The following is a 19,634-nucleotide window of genomic DNA, read 5'->3' as shown; positions in this document are numbered from 1 at the left end:
CTCTGCCGCAATTTAGGACTCCAATAGTATATTTTCAAATAATATCAGGGCGTAGCAGATAAGCCTCTCGAAATGTTTGATTGTTATATGATGGTTTTGCTCTCCCTAGTTCGGCAGTAAATTCATTACGAATTTTCTTAAAGATGGAAAGCTTATTTTGATCTCCTGACGTCAAAAAGGCTTGTATAAACGATCCTATTTCGGCATAATATATACATTCATTGGGGTGGGTAACCCATGGTTTTCTGATACTTTTTAAACTGAAACTGTTACTTTAGGGAAATACATGTAAAACGTTCTAAATGTTTTAATGAACTCAGCATAGGTATCATTGACATTTAAGCGGGAGAATAAGAATACAGAATTATATTTTTCAACAGCGTTTCTGAATGAAATAGGGTTAGCCCTCGAAATATTTTGGGATGCAATCAAAGTTTTTGCTGGGTTATTTTTTTTTTTTTGCTTTTTAAAATACACAAATATGGGATTGCAATTGCTAATGACACAGGTGATCGTCCTAGCAATTTGAAAGTCGGTGTTCATATTCGTGTTAAAAATATCGATTGAATTTGATGTTGATAAGGTAACTCTTATGGGGGACGTGATGGTGTTTTCAAAGCCAGCACAATTTAGTTTTGCTGTCAGTGCTAAACCTTGAAATGAGCCTTCGGGTATGTTTCTGTTATAGTCACCTCCTAGAATTAAATTATATTTATTTATTTGCACATATTCGAAAAACGTTTCAATGAAAGAAATTAAGTTATCAAACTTTGCTGGTGGTAAGCGGTATAAAACAGATAAACTATATTTGCATATTTTAAGCTCAGTAACTCATAATCGTTTGTAACTTGGAAATACTCAGGCTTTACTTGAGTATTATTTTGTCTGAAGTGAATATAGATACCTGTGCCGCGTTTATCTATGTGATAAAAAAAAGAAATATTCACAGCCAAATAAATTTAGCTCGTCAGCATGTTCCTGATATCATGTTTACGAAAACATGATTATATCAAATGAAATTCAAAATTCATCAAAAAGGTAAGTGTCATTTTAAAAATTAAGTAGTCTCGTGGAACACGGCAAAGCTGCGATTCAGGGAGAGCGTCAATCGTTGGGAAAGATGGAACTTTTGACTTGAGAATAGAGCGTGAGTCTATGATTGCGCGTAATCCCTTCAGATAATAAATAATTTGTCAGGTCGCAGCACACGTTCATATATACTGTCCTTATTACGTTTGGCTCCGATAGTGAAAATATTTTGTTCAAACGAAATGTTCTGTAATGATTTTGTCGGATGATGCTAACGACACAACACAGGTGTGCGTTCCATGATTAGAAGCTTAAAGGTGTCGGTCCTTCGAAATGCATATTTAACTTGCGCCATCGATCATCGGTGGTGAGACCGTGCTCTGCTCCCATATACACCACGCACGTGAAGGGGTTATTACGATCCTTCAACTAATTTATTTTACAATATTTACGTGATTAGAAATCTGAGGCGTTTGTAACTGCACCGACGGGTCTTAGAGTCCGTCGAACCAGCAGCTGGGACCGCGAGCCGCATTTCACGCGCCAGCTTGTCTTTTTCTTCGGCGCCTTGTTTCCAGTCCCTACACACTCTCTGTTGTCTTAGACGAAGGGGCATGCAGGGGTTATTTTTTGACTTCCAAGAAGCAAACCTTTAATGTTACCCCCTTGGCGTTCATTAGCTACAAAACACCCTCAACAGAAACCACAAAAAAATGAGCAGCCTTTGTTCTTTCGGCTTGCATTTAGTGCAAGCATCCACGCGATTTGGTGCCAAGTATAAGTCACCAATGCTCATGTCAGACACACGCTGCGGTTGTGAAAACACGTGTGAGGTGCTGAGCTTCAGACATCGTTAGGATTAAGCTATCCCTCTTAATAAAGCCATTGTGCGGCTACCCGGAAACTCGTCAAGGCCTTAGACAGTTTTAAAATGTCTGGTCCCATTGCTTTGGGTTACCCGAGCTAATGTCATAAGATCCTGGGAAAGTTCAAAGTGGCACTATTGCCTTCCCTGCCTGTAAGCCAGAAACAAACAAATGCAAGCATACAGACCACAAAAACGTTAGGTGAGTGCATAATTGGTTTCAGTTGCCATGACAATATTCATTCGTTCCATTCAAATTTTCCTAGTTTTAGATGGGTCGTTAAAAACAGATCGCGCCAAAATCGACGTGGGGCATCATTGTAATCAAAGCGTTCCTTGTCAATATAAGTCTATTCCGCACTGTGTTTGTAATCAATAATTAAGAATAAAACTTACCTCCAAAGAACAGTGTTGTATTCTACTTTGTAGTAGTGTTATGTTTAAGTATTTCAAGACACGGGGATATTTTTTTAATGCATCAGAACATGCACGGCGCATATTAGGGTGTTACAATATATGCTTGTTTCGCCGGTATGGGAATAGCAGGAATTCGGCGTGGAAGATACGTTCTTATAAAACTACACGTTACAAGGGAGTTTAGACGTGCTCAACAAAGATGGAGAGGTCAAGAAAAAATTGCTAATTTCATGAACTTTCCCAGGATTCACTCACTTTACCCCCGAGCATCTTTGGGGGTAGCACTGGGCTTGCGCAGACCTTCGAGGAAGGTGCAGTGCGACGCCACAAGCTTCAGGTTACCTAAAGAAATGCCCCCCCTCCCTATTCTAAAACTTGGTATTGAATGACAGCGTCACGAACCCAAATCGAGTGCTCATGCAGTGCTGGAGTCAAATATATGAACCGCATTCTGCTCTTGTCGCTATAGTGTAATTCCCGTGACTACCCCGTGACTCCAGCGATCCCCATGACTACGTCATCAATTTTTGCGCAAAAAAAAAAGAGTTGTAAAAATTGTTCGCTTTTTTTCTTGAGATAATACCGTGACCGAAGTGCGTCTTGGTCAGTGGCGTGGCATGCAAGTATACTTGGGTCACACTAGCGCCCCTAAACTCGTGTAAAGGGAACAATTTATTCAAAACTCATATTGTTGTACGGCCACCCTAATAAGTAAAACACCTCCAAGTAAAAACTGAATCGTTTTAACCCTGGAGAGTGGGCATGCCAGAAGGACAGAACAATACGAATCTCCAAAGAAAATGCACGTTTTCCTGCGGTTCCATTTCCCCAGTTTCCAGGATTAAAATATATCAGTTATTATTTTATAGTATGCCCCACTCTGCATCGCTTTTGGAAGTGCGTGCCCTCTTGTCCTTATATTTCTCTATTGTCCAAGGTCTCCACCCTTCCTTTGACTCCATGTGATAAATGCATGAAACACAGAAACATCAGTGGTGAATCGTATCGCAATTTTTCAAGAAACTAATTTTTGCGGTCTCTTTACGGAGCCAAGCATCGGTTTCATTATATAGAAGCCACGGCTTTAACTTTTTCAACATAAATATTTATAGTTAGCCATACTCTTGAAGATTGCAATTTTACATGCGGTATGTTTTAAGTTATAAAAGTGCACTCCTTTGCACGTGTAACTGCGATGAGCGTTACCTATTATGTGCTATATTGTCAAAGCTAGCGTAGCTTTCTCTGTGCAGAAGTCCCCCGCTGCTGCAAGGGCACGTGGCTTTGTCTTTTGCTCATCATTTGCATGCGCCTCGCACAACTAGCTTCGACAAAGTGGGAAAACTGTGAAAGATAGGCTATCTTTGACAACAATGACGCCGAATGTAATACAGGTATATTTCAAAAGCGGCAGCTTTAAGGGGCTGTGTCCCAGAAAAGCCGGCATGGGCGGGACGGGAGAATCCTGATTTATCGAAAATTAATTCAGTGTCCTTAAGAGATAAAGGTCAAAGAATTTGAGGCGGTGCGGGATCGAGCTCACGACCCTCCGATTGCGAGCCCGACAAGCTAAGCCAGACACACGAAAGCAGTGCTGGCGCATTGCTTACCTCCCCCCCCCCTCCCCCCCCCCCCCCCCCCCCCCCCGTTTTTTGGCGCTGGGCTACGGCATTGGCCGCGCAAGCTATGACGTCTTATCAAAACATGCATTTCTCTCCAATGGCCTGAATACGATGCGACTAGCGTCAATACGAGCAAGGAAAATATGTTTAAGCAGACATGTTAAATTACCACAGAAAAAAAAAAAACCTTTTTTGGTATTTTTAGGGCTTATTTCTCTCGCAGAAATAAAGGTTTCTGCAACAATGTTGTACTGAAGCGTCTTTTTTTTTTTTTGTAAATTTTCAATTACGCTTACCATATTTGTGGAATCAATTCCGGCATGTCATATATAGATCTTGGATTGTACGGCGGGGAATAACCCAGGTGGTAGTAGTAAGGCGCCTTGACCTCGAGGCCTTCCTGTTTAAGGCCTTGAAGCATCTGCGAGGAGTTGGCGAAGCATTGCGTGGAGTTGGAAATCACGTGCACGCCCAAATTTCCCTCACGTGGAGCACAAAGAAACACCTAACTTGGCCCAAGGTTGGCAAATCTAGAGGTTCTAACTTAGACCTAATAAGGTTCTGCTCTAAGGCATAAGTTAGCGCCAAAATACTTTTGTGTGAATTTTCTATAGATATCCTCATTTGCCATCATCGATAGTCACCATTAGCGACGCGACAGCGTTCCTGAATACGCTTCAAACCGATGTTTTGTGAGTGTTCTTTTGTTTTCATCATGTATAACTTCTACTCCAATTTTTCCTGACTGCATATTATTGTATTTTATTGCGTTTATATGTTGATTTATTGTGTCGTACTGCTCCCCCCCCCCCCGTTATGTAATGCCCTGACTGGGCCTTTAAGGTGGAAATAAATGATAATGATGATTATGATGAAAATGTCTGCCTTGGATACACGTTCCTCTAGTTACATTGAAATTGAACCAAAAAAAAAAGACAGAATGACTGAAATCTTATACAAAACCGAAGGGTGTAGATGAATCCTTCAATAAAAAGTTGTAAATGGATATCTCACCCTGTGTACAATGAATTGTGTATCATTATGATTTCTTTATTTCTGCGCCCGTAAGCGAGAATTGGCTGAAATGACCCAGACATATACTGATCCCAAAGCAACAACAACCTCTCGCTGATCGCAATAAAAACGTCAAATTTTCGGGCATTCAGGGAACAACCGAGGGAAAGTGGATGAGACCGCGCGATGACGTCAGAGCGCCAAGCTCTCATTAAAAGGATTATTGGGTAGGAGGAAATACTCGCTGCCCTCCTCCTCACCCTCTCCTTCACTCCAACCAGTGTGAACAAGCGCGTAGTCTGCTCCTCGCACACTGCCTCGGGTTCGTACGCGTTTGAGCAGGGAGCACATAAAAATGCAGCTAGACTTTGTATCTACACGAGCCACATCCATGCAGAGCTCGGCGTTCTAGTGTCCCGCGCGCTCTCATCTCCAGATCTTCCTCTGTTTCTCACTGTATACCGTGAGAAAATGAGGAAGAGGAGGAGACAATAGCATGCAGGGTCGTCAGAATACCGAGCTCTGGTTGGAAGTAATAGTGGCTGGACGCAAACCTAGCTGCATTTTTCTCTACTTACTCTTGGAACGCATTCGAACGACGGTCGCCGGTGTCCGTCGTTTGGTTTCCGTGTTCGAACACGTTCCAATAGTGATATAGAGACAAAGACAGCGAGCCTTTGCGCCTAGCAACAATCCTTCGAATCAGAGGTCGGCGTTTTGACGTCCACGCGATGATGCGTCATAGTCGGAGGCAGCTCGCCACCACGCTGCCGCACTTGTTGACTAACCACGGCACCGTGCAGGCAGGGGCTTCCCCCGACGCCCCTTGGTCTTTTTCTCCGGACGGACGACGGCGGTTTATACTTAGTTTCAGCGTAACTTGGAAAAGAACGAACGCTACGGCTCCTTCGAGCCAATCAGAGCGATGGAGGCGAATCACGTGACGGCCCTTACCAAATGTACGGAATGGAGACTGCAGCCCAAGGAATTGGAGGAGCGCGCAGGGAGGATGTCCCCCCATTACCCTGACCCGCTTTTGAACGACCCAGAAGTCTTTTGTTTATTTATTTATTGATACTGTTAGTCGCTGCTCTTCTGCCCCCTGAAGATTATCCCGTCACTCAAAATACGTACAAAAACGACTTTCCCATTTCTCCCTCCCGCGGCTTTGACAGCACTATATAAGTAACTGTACATGGGTTGCACGTGACGTCAGTTCGCCCCGTTTTCAGCTGAGTAGTAGCGCCTCGTTATCGCAGCGGAAACTAACATTTCATGAGAACCCCCCCCCCCCCCCCCCTCTGTATGGCTGACTAATTGACGTCAGTGCAAGCTATGTATAGTCAGGGACACATTAATACCCTTATCAGATGTACACGTTAAATGGCTTTGAACAAACTAATTTAAAGGATCGGCTAAACAGCGCATCGCGATAGGCGCGAGATCGCGATTTGATTCCCCGATTATTTAAAGGAGTTCGTTCTGAAGGCCTCTAACATCCGCCTGACAGGGGTTTTAAAGTTCAGGGAAAGCTCCATCCACTTTTTTTTCTACTCTAGCAGAGCGAACGGTGGATAGAAGGTGACCTCCTCACCAACATTCGCGTTTGTGAAAGTAGAAAGACGGGGGGGGGGGGGGGGGGGGGGGGGAGGAGCTTCCACTAAACACGTAACCTGTCCCCGACTGTAGTGAGATAAAGTATACTCAAGTGTCTCGCTACAACACGCTGATTGGCTCACTGAAACCTTAGACTTTGCCTTTTATCCACGTTACGTTGATACGGAGTATTTAGTTATTGCCCAGCGCCGCTTTCACTCGATGGTGCAATCGAGAGAGCGCGCAGAGATCGCTTCGGGGCAACCGGTTTCGAGTTGTCCGCCAAACGACTTCCCGGTGTCCAAGAAAGCGCAGCCAGAATCGCGCTGCTCGGGTTCGCCAAACAACATGGTGCGCGTCCGAAGAGGCCTCTGGATTTTCCTACTTTCCATCTCCGTGCTCCACTCGGCGCCCGTCCACGGATCATCGAGAGGTGGGTGTTTGCACCGACCGCGGCTCCTCCAATCAGTTACTCGAGTAATTGCTAGATAACCTTACCACTTTGTCCCAACTTGTGTTCCGAGCGGCTGAGCAAGCGATGGGACGAGATAATGGCCTTGCTGCGCGCCTTTCTTGTACTCAGCTTAGGAGTGTGTTTTGTGTATGTTTAGAGAGCGGTAATTTATACTCCCTTTTACTTTGATTTCGAGCTACGAGTCGTTGGGTCATATCGTTCGTAATTTTATTGTGCGTTCAAGGACTATTACAAAAAAAGAAATAATATCATATACCATATCAGTCACTTGCGTACTAATTGTGTTTGTTCGTGGTTGTATCCGTACGTGCCTCAGACCGTGTTTGGAGTTATGATGAAACGAAGAGTAGTCTACCCGAATGAGTGCCTGGAGCCCGTACTACATATGTGAAATTTTGCCAGTCTAATACAATTGATAGCCCACGGTTTTTGACGTACATCACGTCGTATACAGTGGTGCACAACAGCACGCCTGAACAATGTACATCCGAATCTAAAGGCGTGGGGCAGGGAACATAGGATCTCTGGGTTATCAACCTGAGGTTTCGCTGCACGTGATGCCACCAGCTGCGGTGGGTTCTCTCCCCGCTTCAGCCGAAGGCCGAGCACAATAAAAAATGCGAGAGCTTTCAGCGTCCGTGCCGTACACGCTATCTCGTACAGTGCAAGCATTGTTCAGAGCAACATGCTCGATCGCTTATCTTCGGCTTCTCTCTCAATGAAAGTGACACAGAACAAAATAATGGAGCGCAAACACCGAACAACGGTCTTTGTAAAGAACGTATGAATTAACTCGTGTTTGCGCAAACGCGCTGTTTTCAAATCTTCGGAACTTTTCCGGGTTTCGTTAACATTCGGAGAAAATTGAATATAAAAAAAAAAAAACTGTATAACAGATACGTTTCGGAGAGGATATGTCAATTCTCAGCAGTTGGTTGTATAGACTGAAAAGTAAATATTTCAAAAATGACTGTGTATTAGAATATATATTGTTAATTAAATATTTCTTAACGTCAAATTATCTTGTTTAAAAATATGTTCAGTACAATCATTTTGTCTTGAGTAAGAATTATACAGTACAATTCCGTCTGATTACCTTGTGGCACCTTAGATCAAGGTATTACTTTTAATTATCACTGAACTTAAACTTATACCAAAGCTCTGTTTCAATAGTAACACGCTGTTTTATCCCTGCGTGAATCCTTATCGAACGTAGCAAACTAGCTCGCGATATATCTTTGGTTAGAAAACATACATGTACAAAAAGTAGTAAAATCACAGTAAAAACATCAACAACTTAATACGGTTCATCTATTTAAATAAAAAAAAATATTGCATGCTTTTGAAATCGATTTACTACGAAAATCTACACTATTTCCTAATCTGACACTTTCACTATCTGTTTAAATTACTAATTCGCATTCTCAAAAATATTGCCTAATTCAGTGGTGAGTGAAGATATATATCACTATTGTAACCGTGATTTGTATTAGACAAATCAAGTAACTGCGATATTTTACTAGAATGTATTTTTGCGAGTGTTTTAATAAAGGTCCGTTAGTGCGCCCCAAAAGTATTGTGTACATTATAGGCGAGGGAAATGGTGGGAGGGGGAGTTTCGACTGGATTAACTGGGGCTGAATAATCATAAATTAAATAAGCTTAAATTATGTCTTCCCGAGATCACTGTATCCTTGGGGATCGGCAGCACACGTTTGAAGTCTAACTACACTCTAAGAATAAAGCCCGTGCGTCCACTTCCTTGCCCAACACTCGGACAGACAATCACCGCAACTTATGGAGGCATCTCAGCGGATGACGATGCGGAAACATATGTTTAGAGAGAAAAAAAAAAAAAAAAAACGCACTCAGTTGTGACATAAGTAATGCAAAATGTCACGTTTGCATTGCTTAATATCACAAATCAGACTGCGTTTTTTTGGTCTAAACATATGACTCGGCATCATCGTTTGCTGAGCAGCCTCCGTAAGTTGCAGTGTTTGACTCTCCTAGTGTCGCGCGGGAAAGTAGACGCACGGGCTTTTTTTAGAGTGTATAACGACGATGTGCTCCCGTTATGCTCAAACACATAATTATTTACCTTTTCAGTAGATGTACTCCAAGGTTAACTAATATGGTGGTCGGTTTCCCAATTTTGTAGCGCATTAACCTTAACGTTCATTGAATCAAGTTAGGTTAGGATTAAGATTTTAATGGCGCAGCGGCGACGGTGGCCATAATGCGCCAAACAAAATGTTTTAAAGATCGAATGAAACAGATGCTAGGCTAGAGAAACTTTTTATAACTGGTGTAGATATCCAGTTTTGTTAATAAAATCAAAAACTCGTCCGAGTGGTACTAAGGCATTGTCTCCAAGTAAAAACATAGGTTGAAAGGGAGGATGGTTTCTAAAGAGTTCAGGAAAACATGATATGCGCAGTTGATGATAAAACCTACATTCCCATAGAATGTGTAAAACTGTAAGTAATTCCCCACAATGGGCACAAACTGCAACATCTTCGCCACTTAGAAGGTATGTATGTGTCAAACGTGAATGGCCAATTCTCAAGCGGCAAAGCAGAACCTCAAGGTGGCGGTTCTTGTGGAATGAACTTTCCCAGATGCCTATCATGGGTTTAATCACGTGGAGCTTGTTGTTGGTTTCAGTGTCCCATTCCAGCTGCCAAGTCTTTAAAAGAGATTTCTTTAGAAGTGGTTTAAAATCCTGGTAGGGCAGGCCAAAAGATACTATTGAGTCTGTGGCGGATGCAGCCAGGCGATCTGCATTTTCATTTCCTGCGATTCCTACGTGACTCGGTACCCAGCAAAATTTGATAGTGCATCCAAGGCGAAGAGCTCTGTGTACTTTAATACGAACATGTTGTGTAAGTATATTCTTTGTAGAAACTCTGGAAGAAATAGCAGATAAGACACTTTGCGAATCGACAAAAATGACTGCGTTCAATACATTGTTGTCCAGAATATGCTCAATGGCTAATAAAATACCATAGAGCTCTGCGGTGAAGATGCTTGCCATTGAGTCAAGCAGTACAGCTCTTTCAAAGTTACTAGAATAAACTGCACAACCAACGTGACTTAAAGATTTCGACCCGTCGGTATAGTACTCGTTGCAACCTCTCATTGAATCAAGTAACTTTTATGGTAACCAATATAGCAGCTGCAAATGTTGAAAATAAACAGGTCATACGCTAAAGAGAAGTCGCTTTATTAAGGTTTTTGATATAATGACACCTATGTTTAGTTTCCTTGTGCATCAAATAGTGACGTTTCTGACCTAGATATACTTGCATTTGCGGAAGAATAACGTAAAAAGGCCACACGCGGTTATCATTTTTTTTTGCTTTCTCTGGATTGTTGAATCTGCAGCTGCAACGTTCGAAGCCTGAAACAGGAGCGTATAAAAAAAAAAAAAAAAAAAAAAAAAAAACGTATAGCATGGAGCACACGTACGTTTCAAAACGTGTTCGGCTCTCCGCCATTACTAATCGTTGTGTCTAACGCCGAAGTCAGACTGCTTAAGCGGATTTCACATGCAGCGATTTCGCGTCCGAAATCGCTACCGCTAGTGGCGGGGCGGCACGGATCGCGAGGTTTCATTTCACCTGAGCGTTTTCTGGCGTTCCGATAGCCAACGTTGCTTGCAGCAAGCACATGCGCACAGTCTTCTACAGCGGCTTCTAACAACAATTTTAATGCCTTATTTTTCAATCCCCCCCCCCGCCTCCCCCGACCCGAACCTCCTGGACGGCGTTGGGGTAGTTGGTATTTCCGAAACGAGGATATGTGCTCATGATCCGGAGTATGTCCGTCTCCGGAGACTTTGGTCCCATTTTTCCCAGATTCTTTGAGCTGCGCGTTCCAAAGAACCCGACGCTTCGACACTTCACTGATACGCAGTTCATTGAACTGGGCGCGATATATTTGGTCTTATTGGGTGGGACGATCCGTGTTTGAAAAGACACGCCAATGTCCGTTAGTTCTTCTTCTTCTTCATTAGTCTTTCTCGCTAGCGGTCGCACAAGCTGCTTTAGATTAGCGCCTCTTGCGCTCAGGCGAGGAAAGTAAAAACGAGTCGCGTAATTCATTAAGAAAACATATTCCGAGGTAGGGCGCAGTCATTCCCCTCCTCCCTAATCTCCGGAACAGTTCTGACGCGACTGCTGAAGCAAAGAAGCTCGACCGGCCGGAAAAATGAAACCGCAAACCAGTCGCTTCCGTACTTTTTCCGCTTGTCGTCTGCTTCCGGAAAGTGAAAATGCCGCCGTCCCATGCGCCAGCTTTCCCGCAATGTTTCTCTTCCAGCCACGTGATTTCCCGCCGCGTTGTGAGTGGCCAGCGTAGAAGGTGCAGCTCTGCCGCGGCAAAAAAATTCCTGCTTGGTGGGAACCGTGCCTCTCAGCCGCTGCGGCTGGCCAGAGCCCCGCGGCGGCCGAAATCGCGCCGCTCAAGGGCCGAAATCGCTGTATGTGAAACCCGCTTTATACATCGTGCAAAGGACAGTATGCATGGAGACTTAAACGCGAGCCACCCCGAGATCCGCACTTCAAATGCCCCATGGCAATATGTTCAAGGAGAAAATCGGGCGCGCGGCATTTGAACCACAGATATTGCGGCGACTCGCGTTTGCAGGCTGTCCTTTGTATGATGGTATGAGCAGCGTGATCCCGGATTTAAGCAGCACAGTCAATCTGCTCATACGTCATTTCGGAAGACACGGTGATCGTTGCTGACGCGATAGGATAATTTGTTTACACGACTCCCCCTATACATATATGTTCGAAGCATGCTCGCGTTACACATATATGTCTGCTTGAATCGTGTCTGCAAACGTTTTTTTTTTTTTTAATTTTTTTTTTTTATGTGCAACGGAACAGTTCGTCGTATAAGGCACAATCACGCCTCAGACCGCGCCTGCAGAGTTTTTTTATTATGAATAATTAGCGTTACCGCCTTTTAATTAAGACGACAGCATTTTACGAGAAGACAACTTTCTGGTGTCTTATACAGGAAATTTTATTTTATTTAAAACATATAGATTTAATTAAAAAGTAAAGAAAGGTAAGCTATTGCGATCTACGCTGGTAAGTCACACGGCCAGGGAGGCATACCATGGGCAGAAAGTCCTAACAAGAAATGAAATAATTAGCTGAAATTTGCCAATTATTCGACTATCGTGACGAAGTGTCCCTCATATTTCTCTCCCTGGACGTAGACCACTCTTTTAGAAAACCCACTAGCGTCCCTCTCACATTTTTTATGAATTTTTGTTGAAGTAAAAATCGAAAACCCTGTATAATAATGTAAAATTTAAGGACGTGTAGATATCGCAGTGTTCTTACATCAACATGTCATGACCGTATGGCCAGACGGCTTCGCAAGAATGTGAAACCCCAGCGTCTACTCTACTATCTTCGCCGACCATCACGCGTCACTAAGACCCGATACTCTTCTCAAGCGACGCCGTGGAGCTTTAATCGCTGTGCAAGCTGACACCTATGTTATATTCGACTGGTCGCTTTCCAGCACTTCTCTCCTCTGAATGAGATCTGGGGGATCTGGGACACTCTCCAAATCCGAGGAAAAGGGCGTGAGAGTCGAATGCCTGTACGTTTCCTAACGGCCAGAGCGCCAACATGAAGCCTTATACCGAGGGCAACTTTCCTAACTGCTACATTTGGACCTATTGTCCGACACAGAGTTAATTTAATTTGCAACTTTCATGATATATAAGACGCGCACTAGTTAGTATAAACATATATTTAATGTGGATGACCGACGCAGAGCGGCTGAACGAGGTTGGGTTTGTGACGCGTGAGTCATTGAAATGTTATGTGATCCGAGCGATATAGGAGACTTACATCATACTTCTACCTCAGGAAGGTGTGCAGTAAGCTCCTTCAATATGAAGCAGGTCATCTATGAGTCAGGGAGTGCGATTCTCACACCAGGGTACCACCATCGCTTAAAGTAGCGAATAAGATTCATCCAACCATCCAGCACCCCTGCATGTCGCACCAACTGCGCCACCACCGCACAACCGTGTCCCCCCTCCCCGCCCCTCCCCTGCGCCTCCCAGCAAGAGGGCAGCCTTTAAGACGAGTGCCGAAAGAGTAAGCACCTAGCACCTACTCCACTCGCCACGCACCGCAGCCGGATTGTTGCTGTGCAGTGGTATTAACATTTGTCTATAACTCGGGAGGGCGTGGCTTTCTCCGGCGAGCGCGAGACTGGTGGCATTCGCGGCAACTAATCTGGTCACGTGGGTGAACTGGAACTGTCCCCTGGAAGGGTGTCTTGACCACTCGATATGGGCTGCCACTGAAGGCTGCTGGCGTGCTCTTCGGCAAACGCCAGATAGCCGTAGTAATGAAAATAAAAATAAGGCGCGAGAGCTTATCAACAACGTCCTAACCAAGAAAATAAACACGCGGGGAAATGTGAGCTGTTGATATGCGCACGATAGAGCGCAGTCGATGTGCGAACCAAAGTAGGCGCGATGCATGCAAGCAGCCTCCCGCGTTCGGCGGTCGCTCGGTGCAGAGGTTAGGACACCCCTCGAGCCAGACTTGCACGTAGTTCAACTACTCTACTCAAGTTACTGTAGTTTAACTACTTTTCCGAGTAGTTTAGTAATTTTCAATTTCATTTTTACTTCGGTAATTAGTAGTTTACCTTAATTACTTTTTTGAGTAACTTCTACTCAAGTTACAAATTACTTTCGAATTTTAGTGGTTGTTCTGCCTATCAACAAACATTCCTGCACAAAAGGGATAAGATGTTCGAAGGTCAGCTGATATTTGGAAAGAGGCGGAATCATGTAGCGCAGAAAAGGGGGGGTAGAGAAAATGGTTCGGAAAATTTAACCCCTCCCCCCCCCCCCGAAAAAAAAAAGAAAAAAAATTCACACGCCTTTTTTTTTTACTTTCCCCCCCCCCCCCCACACACACACACACACTGCAACAACACTGCTAAGAGGCGCGAGGAGCGAACAGACACAACGCAAGAGAGGATTTGCGCCTAAGACTGGCGTTCCTCTGTGTCCCGAAGCTCAAGGAAATTTGACATGTTTAAAGAAAGGGTTTGTCTCCGCTTCTCGGCAAACGTAGAAACTCTCGCTCACTACAGGAGGTGCACAGACTGCACCCTCATTCAAAGGACGCAACAAAATGCAGCACCTGCTCTGAAATTCATCTGGTGCTCCCGTAGTTTGTGCTGTACTCGAAGAATCGCGTGCTAAAGAGCAACGCAAAGATTGCCCTTTTGCGTTCCCTTTCCTCCCAGAACTCGGAATATGTAGATCTCCAAAGATTCATACATCGTTCGAGAAACCTGCAGTATTTCCCCAGTATTTTCATATAAAAAAATAATAAACAATCAGTCTTGGGAAGTACCTTATGTTCATGGTACTTAAAGTACCACTGCTTAGAAAAATTACTTTACTTGAAGTAAAGATTCTGAACATGTACTTGTATTTTCCAAGGACAGTAAAACTCCCGACTTCAATGTACATTTCCCGAATACGAAAACAAAAAATGGCGTTATCGTCGTGTGAAAACGCGCTCTTTAGAGACGTCATCTGGTCATTTCTGTGAGTGAAGTGATGGGGGTAATAGTGCCTTTAAGTTTATTGTGTCAAATAGCTCGTCAGCAAGTGTAAAACAACTACTCTGCGGCGACTTGACCTTATACAATATTTGCTCTCATTTGCGTAAAAAAACGGATGCATCTCCGATTGCCCCGGGAGCAATGGATACCAGTTAAAATAACACTGTATAGAGAATGAACGGGCATCATGAAAGATTGCGTTAAAAGTGATTGTGCTTTACCTTGAAATATATTGTATTTACATAGGTTACTTCAAGTACATTGCACCCGGTGTACTCACTACTTTGCTTGAAGTACATAACCTCTCATTTACTTTGTAGATTACTTCAAGTACTTTTTGCGCAACACTCTACACAAGCAAGCACTGTCTAAAAGATCAAGTTCAAACAGTGCTAAACCTCAAAGTACAAATGACACATTCGCAACATCATTTACCAAACAAACACGAAAGTACAAAACCAACAGGGACGCAGAAGCAGAACCAGCTATTAAAGCATTTCTGTGCAAAAAAAAAAAAAAAAAGCAAGCCGATTCATATATGGCTAGCACAATTTCGCTCACGGATCAAAGCATCTGTACTTTCTTTTTACCATAAAAAAAACATATAAAAGTAACTTCAGAAATAACTTCAAAAGTAATTCGCTACTTTTTACGGTAATTAGTAATTCTCTCAATTAATTACTATTTGAGTAATTTCTACTCTACTCAGATTATTTTTCACGTCAATACTCAGTAACTTAACTTAATTACTTTTTTTGAGTAACTTGTACATGTCTGCCTCGAGCTGACCGTTCCATGTTGCCCATGTGAGATGATTCGTTATCGCAAATGCTACCAGTTTAGCGCTCGCCGGAAAAAGCCGCATGGTTCTACGTTATAGGCAATTCCCATTAGCACTGTATATATCCCAAGTGCGGATTGGCCAAGGCATTCGAATAGTTGGATTTTGCGATTTTTTTTTTTTAATCTGAATAACCGCTTTATAGATAATCATTCAGTTCGGAAAGGCTCTTCGGATCAATCGACAGGATGGAGTAATAAACGTGCGCACAGCGTTACGTACCCCACTATGATCATAGCCCAATATAATTACTTCAGGATAATGTGGGTTGGTATCAATAGGCGTATTTTATTTTACATGTACAGCGCTGCGAATCGTAGGACGGAGCAGTTTGACATTTTGAGAGCACTCAGAAAAGACCAGCTTTACGTTTATACATAGAGCGCCCGACATGGCCACGCGAAAGGGTTTTAGGGTATTCCAAAGCGCCGGAAAGCAACCAGACCAATATAACACCAGACAATGCTTTTAGGCGCGTTTTTAAGCCTTATCGCATGCGTATCTTAACGGCTATATGTTCGCCTGATAACTATTGAATGGTTATACATCTTCATTTTTGTTCGTCATGCGTCACGGAAACGTAAAATAACATTTACAGAGAAACTATAAAAACGAAAAAAAAAAAGCTTGACAACCTACAAAATGCCGAGGACACAGTGTCCAAGTATAGTTACGTCCAAGCAGACTTGTACACGTTACTGAAAAGTAGTAAGGAATTACAATTACAATTACTCGGGGCTAAATTGTAATTTATTACAATTGCAGTTACCCGTCTATAAAAGTAAGTGACCGTTACCCCGAAAAGTAATCCGTTACTTTCGTGGCGCTATTCCAGCATTACTGTTTTCAATTAAGCAACAAACGGAAGCCGCTTATTCAAGTGCTTATAGTTGCAACCTGTTCCATTTAATGGCTTGGAGTATTTTGAGAAACAGCTGACTCTCGAAACTCGTTAGACATTTTGCGTTATTTCTTACTCAATATGTCGACTGCTAATCTGAACACCCTTTGAACTGAGGCGCTGGATGGGAGTGGCATATTGTGCCTCCACGAATGTTTCATGCTCTGCATTGATCTTTTTCACCGAAGCAATGGAAGTACTATATTCACCTCGAAAATAGAGCAAAGCTCCTGGTTGCATCCGTTGTCTGATAGCCAAGAGTTTTAGTAGATCGTTTCGATACCTCCGATGCCCCCGATAACAATATGATGAATACGCAATGGGGGCGGCGGAGTATCGGGTATCGTTATCGGAGCCATCGAACAGATCTACTAAAATTCTCCATTGTCGAAATCGCGAAACTGTAGAAGTCACATACATGTAGCCAAAACTAGAATACAAATTGATTTATGTCCATCGTATTATACCGGAATATATTGCCAGACAATAGCAAAACATGGTTGTAACAGTAAGGTGATAATTAAATAATAAATAAGGTTTGCGTCGATACCCTTGTTCCTTTGGTTCTGAACCGGTCGAGCCTCGGATGAGACGTTGGTGAATAAAAAAAACAGTTGCTAGTATATGAATTTAAGTAATCGAAAAAAGGACATTTTTAACAACAAATAATTAGAACGTTGGTTAAAACAAGGAAATGTAAACGCACGTTTGTTGTGTGTTCCTTTCTTGGTGCCGTTTTAAAACACACGGCCACGAACCGACCGCAGTTTACTCCGGTGTTCTCCAGATGAGACGTCCGCTGATGCCACGTGCACCGAAGGGCAGAATACTAAGTAAGCTGCGCTATGGCCCCACTCATGAATTTCACTCTCCCCTCAAGCCCAAAATAACAAGTCTACGTCAGCCACCATTATGTTTTATTTCTAAAAGTATCCGCTTGAGATAGGGTGCGTCCTGCTGGGGTAAAAACAGAAAGAAGAAAGTAAGAAAGACTATTACCATTTTCGAAGTGCTCGCAAAAAAAATGACTCGCAAAAAGGGTGGCTCAGATGCAGATAAGCTGGCTGGAATTCACAAATAAAGTGGGCCAACCTTATACTTCGTTTCAGCTTCCGTCCGAGCGCAGCCAAAGGCTGAGGGACGGTTCGCAACTCCGAGAAGAGCATTCCTACGCACCACAAAGTAGTCCGCAAAAGTAATTTCCTTAAAATAACTTTTTTTGTGCGTAATCATTGCACAATATTTCAGGTATGAACTGCTGAGAATCGTTTGCAACGAAAGGAGTGAAATATCTGAAGTGCATGTTTTTATTAATATATGTAAATTCGTGTGGTTTGGTGAAAACGCGTACATCCGCTGGCAACGCGGCTGCAGCGTTCGGTTTTTCTGTGTGATTTCGTTCCCGGTATTGGCCGAACCATATGCTTCGCTGCTTTCCTCATCGAGTCGTTTCAAAACGTCCTTTCGCAAAGGCACATTTGGGCATCAGGCGCGAGAGGCCTTGATGAATGCCTACTCTCAAAATCGGCAGGAGACTCCGGCCGCGTCGTACCGGGAATGCGTTGTAAACAAGAAAAACGTCCGGGCCACTACAATTCACTGATACGAGGCGAAATCAGGGCACCCCTTTACCGGCCGATCACATTGAACGCCAAGAAGCAGGTGGAAAAGACTTCGCCTCGAGCTCTGGTATATCCAGACAATACAAGGAAACATCAACGGCCGGGTCATCGGGCACCTTGCAATGTGTACTTACATCTCGAAACTATGCCGAAATGACGAACAGATGGAAAGCTCGGACACAGACGCCAGCGGCTAGCCTGCGTACTGACGTCTCCAGTGACTAAATTTCAGAACGTGAAAGGGCACATTTTAAACCTGTATGTAGCAGACGATACCGTTGAAACACCCATGCAGACGAAATACTCGGCGAGCGCGGGTGGCGCGGACGAGCAGCGGCGCAGCGGAGTGATACAAAAGTGCAGGCGAGATCACGTGACTTATTGCCGGCGAGTGATTGGCTCCGGCCACACGTAGCTTTGGTTGCGCTTGGATGGAAGCTGAAACGTAGTATAGAAGTCGGGCTACAAAAAAGTAAGTAGCTTTTAAAACAGGGTCAAATGAGGTGAAAGAAACAGAAAAAATACATCCGGCTTTCTAAGAGAAGATAAGTGTGCAGCAACGAAAGAGGATGCTTGTGGCAATAACACCTTCACATATTATCACATCTCTTTTAGTGGTTTTTAGGGTAGACGGAGCTTTGTCTCGTGTTGTCACATTATAAAAATCGTCGTAGTCACTATAACCGAGGAGGACATTGTTAATTCATGTCTTTGCACTTACCGCATCGAGCTTCTCGAAGAGGCAAACAATCAATTGGTGTCCTCCTCTCCCTGTCTTCAATCGCAAAGAAAAACAAGGAACTAAAAAAAGCAGAGATAACTTGCCCCCCCCCCCCCCCCGCTTTTTTTTTTTTGGGTAGAAATGTAAATTTGGATTTATTGATTGTTGTTAGTGTCTAAAAAAAGAGATTCAGGGGCTTGGTGTTGCAAAAAAATACTTTGCGGAACTGAAGAGTGCCAGCCTCTCTTTGCGCTTGTCGATTCCCGTGACAGTGTCACTGCGCTCGACTTTTCAAAAAAAAAAGAAGAAAAAAAAACTTTCTTTAGAGGGGGGGAGGGGGGGGGGGGTTGGTCCTGGAAAAAAAATGTAACGGATTACAAGGAATCAGTTACGTCAAAAATGTAGGGGAATTTCTTTAAAATTACTCTAGAAAGTATGTAATTATTCCGTTACTAAATTACCAATAAATGTAAGGGATAACAAGTAATTTCATCACTTGTAACGGATGACGTACAAGTCTGCGTCCAAGTTTAGTTACACTACCTATGTTCGATATCACCCGCGTGGCGAAAATATGCAAAATAAATTTAAACAATCAATCATTCTTAATTATATGTTTATTTTATCTGTAAGTAGAAAGGGGTGAAGAGATTTTCGAATTCACCGTTGAAAAGCTTTGAGGACAATGAAAATATTACCTTTTTATCAGAGCCCTTTAGTATCTATTAATCAAATTCGCACCCTAGTCAACGAAGCATTCTGGAAATATATTGAGCTTCTACTGTTTGCCTGTGTGATTATGACGTCCCGATGTACACCCGCAGGCGATAGGAAGGTGAACGGCGGACCGTCGACCGGTGCGTGCTATCAGCGCCATGACGCTGAGAGCACGCCCGATTCTGCTG

At 43.4% G+C, this 19,634-nt stretch overlaps 1 protein-coding gene across 1 annotated transcript in view; it reads left to right on the top strand.

Moving 5' to 3' along the window:
• Positions 1-6,659: 6,659 nt before the first annotated feature.
• The window catches only part of LOC8034239 (clotting factor G beta subunit), a 69,436-nt gene continuing 56,461 nt past the window's right edge, over positions 6,660-19,634 (top strand). Inside the window, exon 1 of the mRNA XM_029971409.4 lies at positions 6,660-6,976. Coding sequence (XP_029827269.3) covers positions 6,766-6,976 — 211 coding nt within the window. The 5' untranslated portion in view covers positions 6,660-6,765. The remainder of the gene's footprint in view (positions 6,977-19,634) is intronic.

The sequence above is a fragment of the Ixodes scapularis genome, unplaced genomic scaffold (genome assembly GCF_016920785.2).
Source record: "Ixodes scapularis isolate PalLabHiFi unplaced genomic scaffold, ASM1692078v2 PGA_scaffold7__128_contigs__length_106722199, whole genome shotgun sequence".
NCBI classification, from domain to species: Eukaryota; Metazoa; Arthropoda; class Arachnida; order Ixodida; family Ixodidae; genus Ixodes; species Ixodes scapularis.
This window is presented reverse-complemented; position numbering and strand designations above follow the sequence as displayed.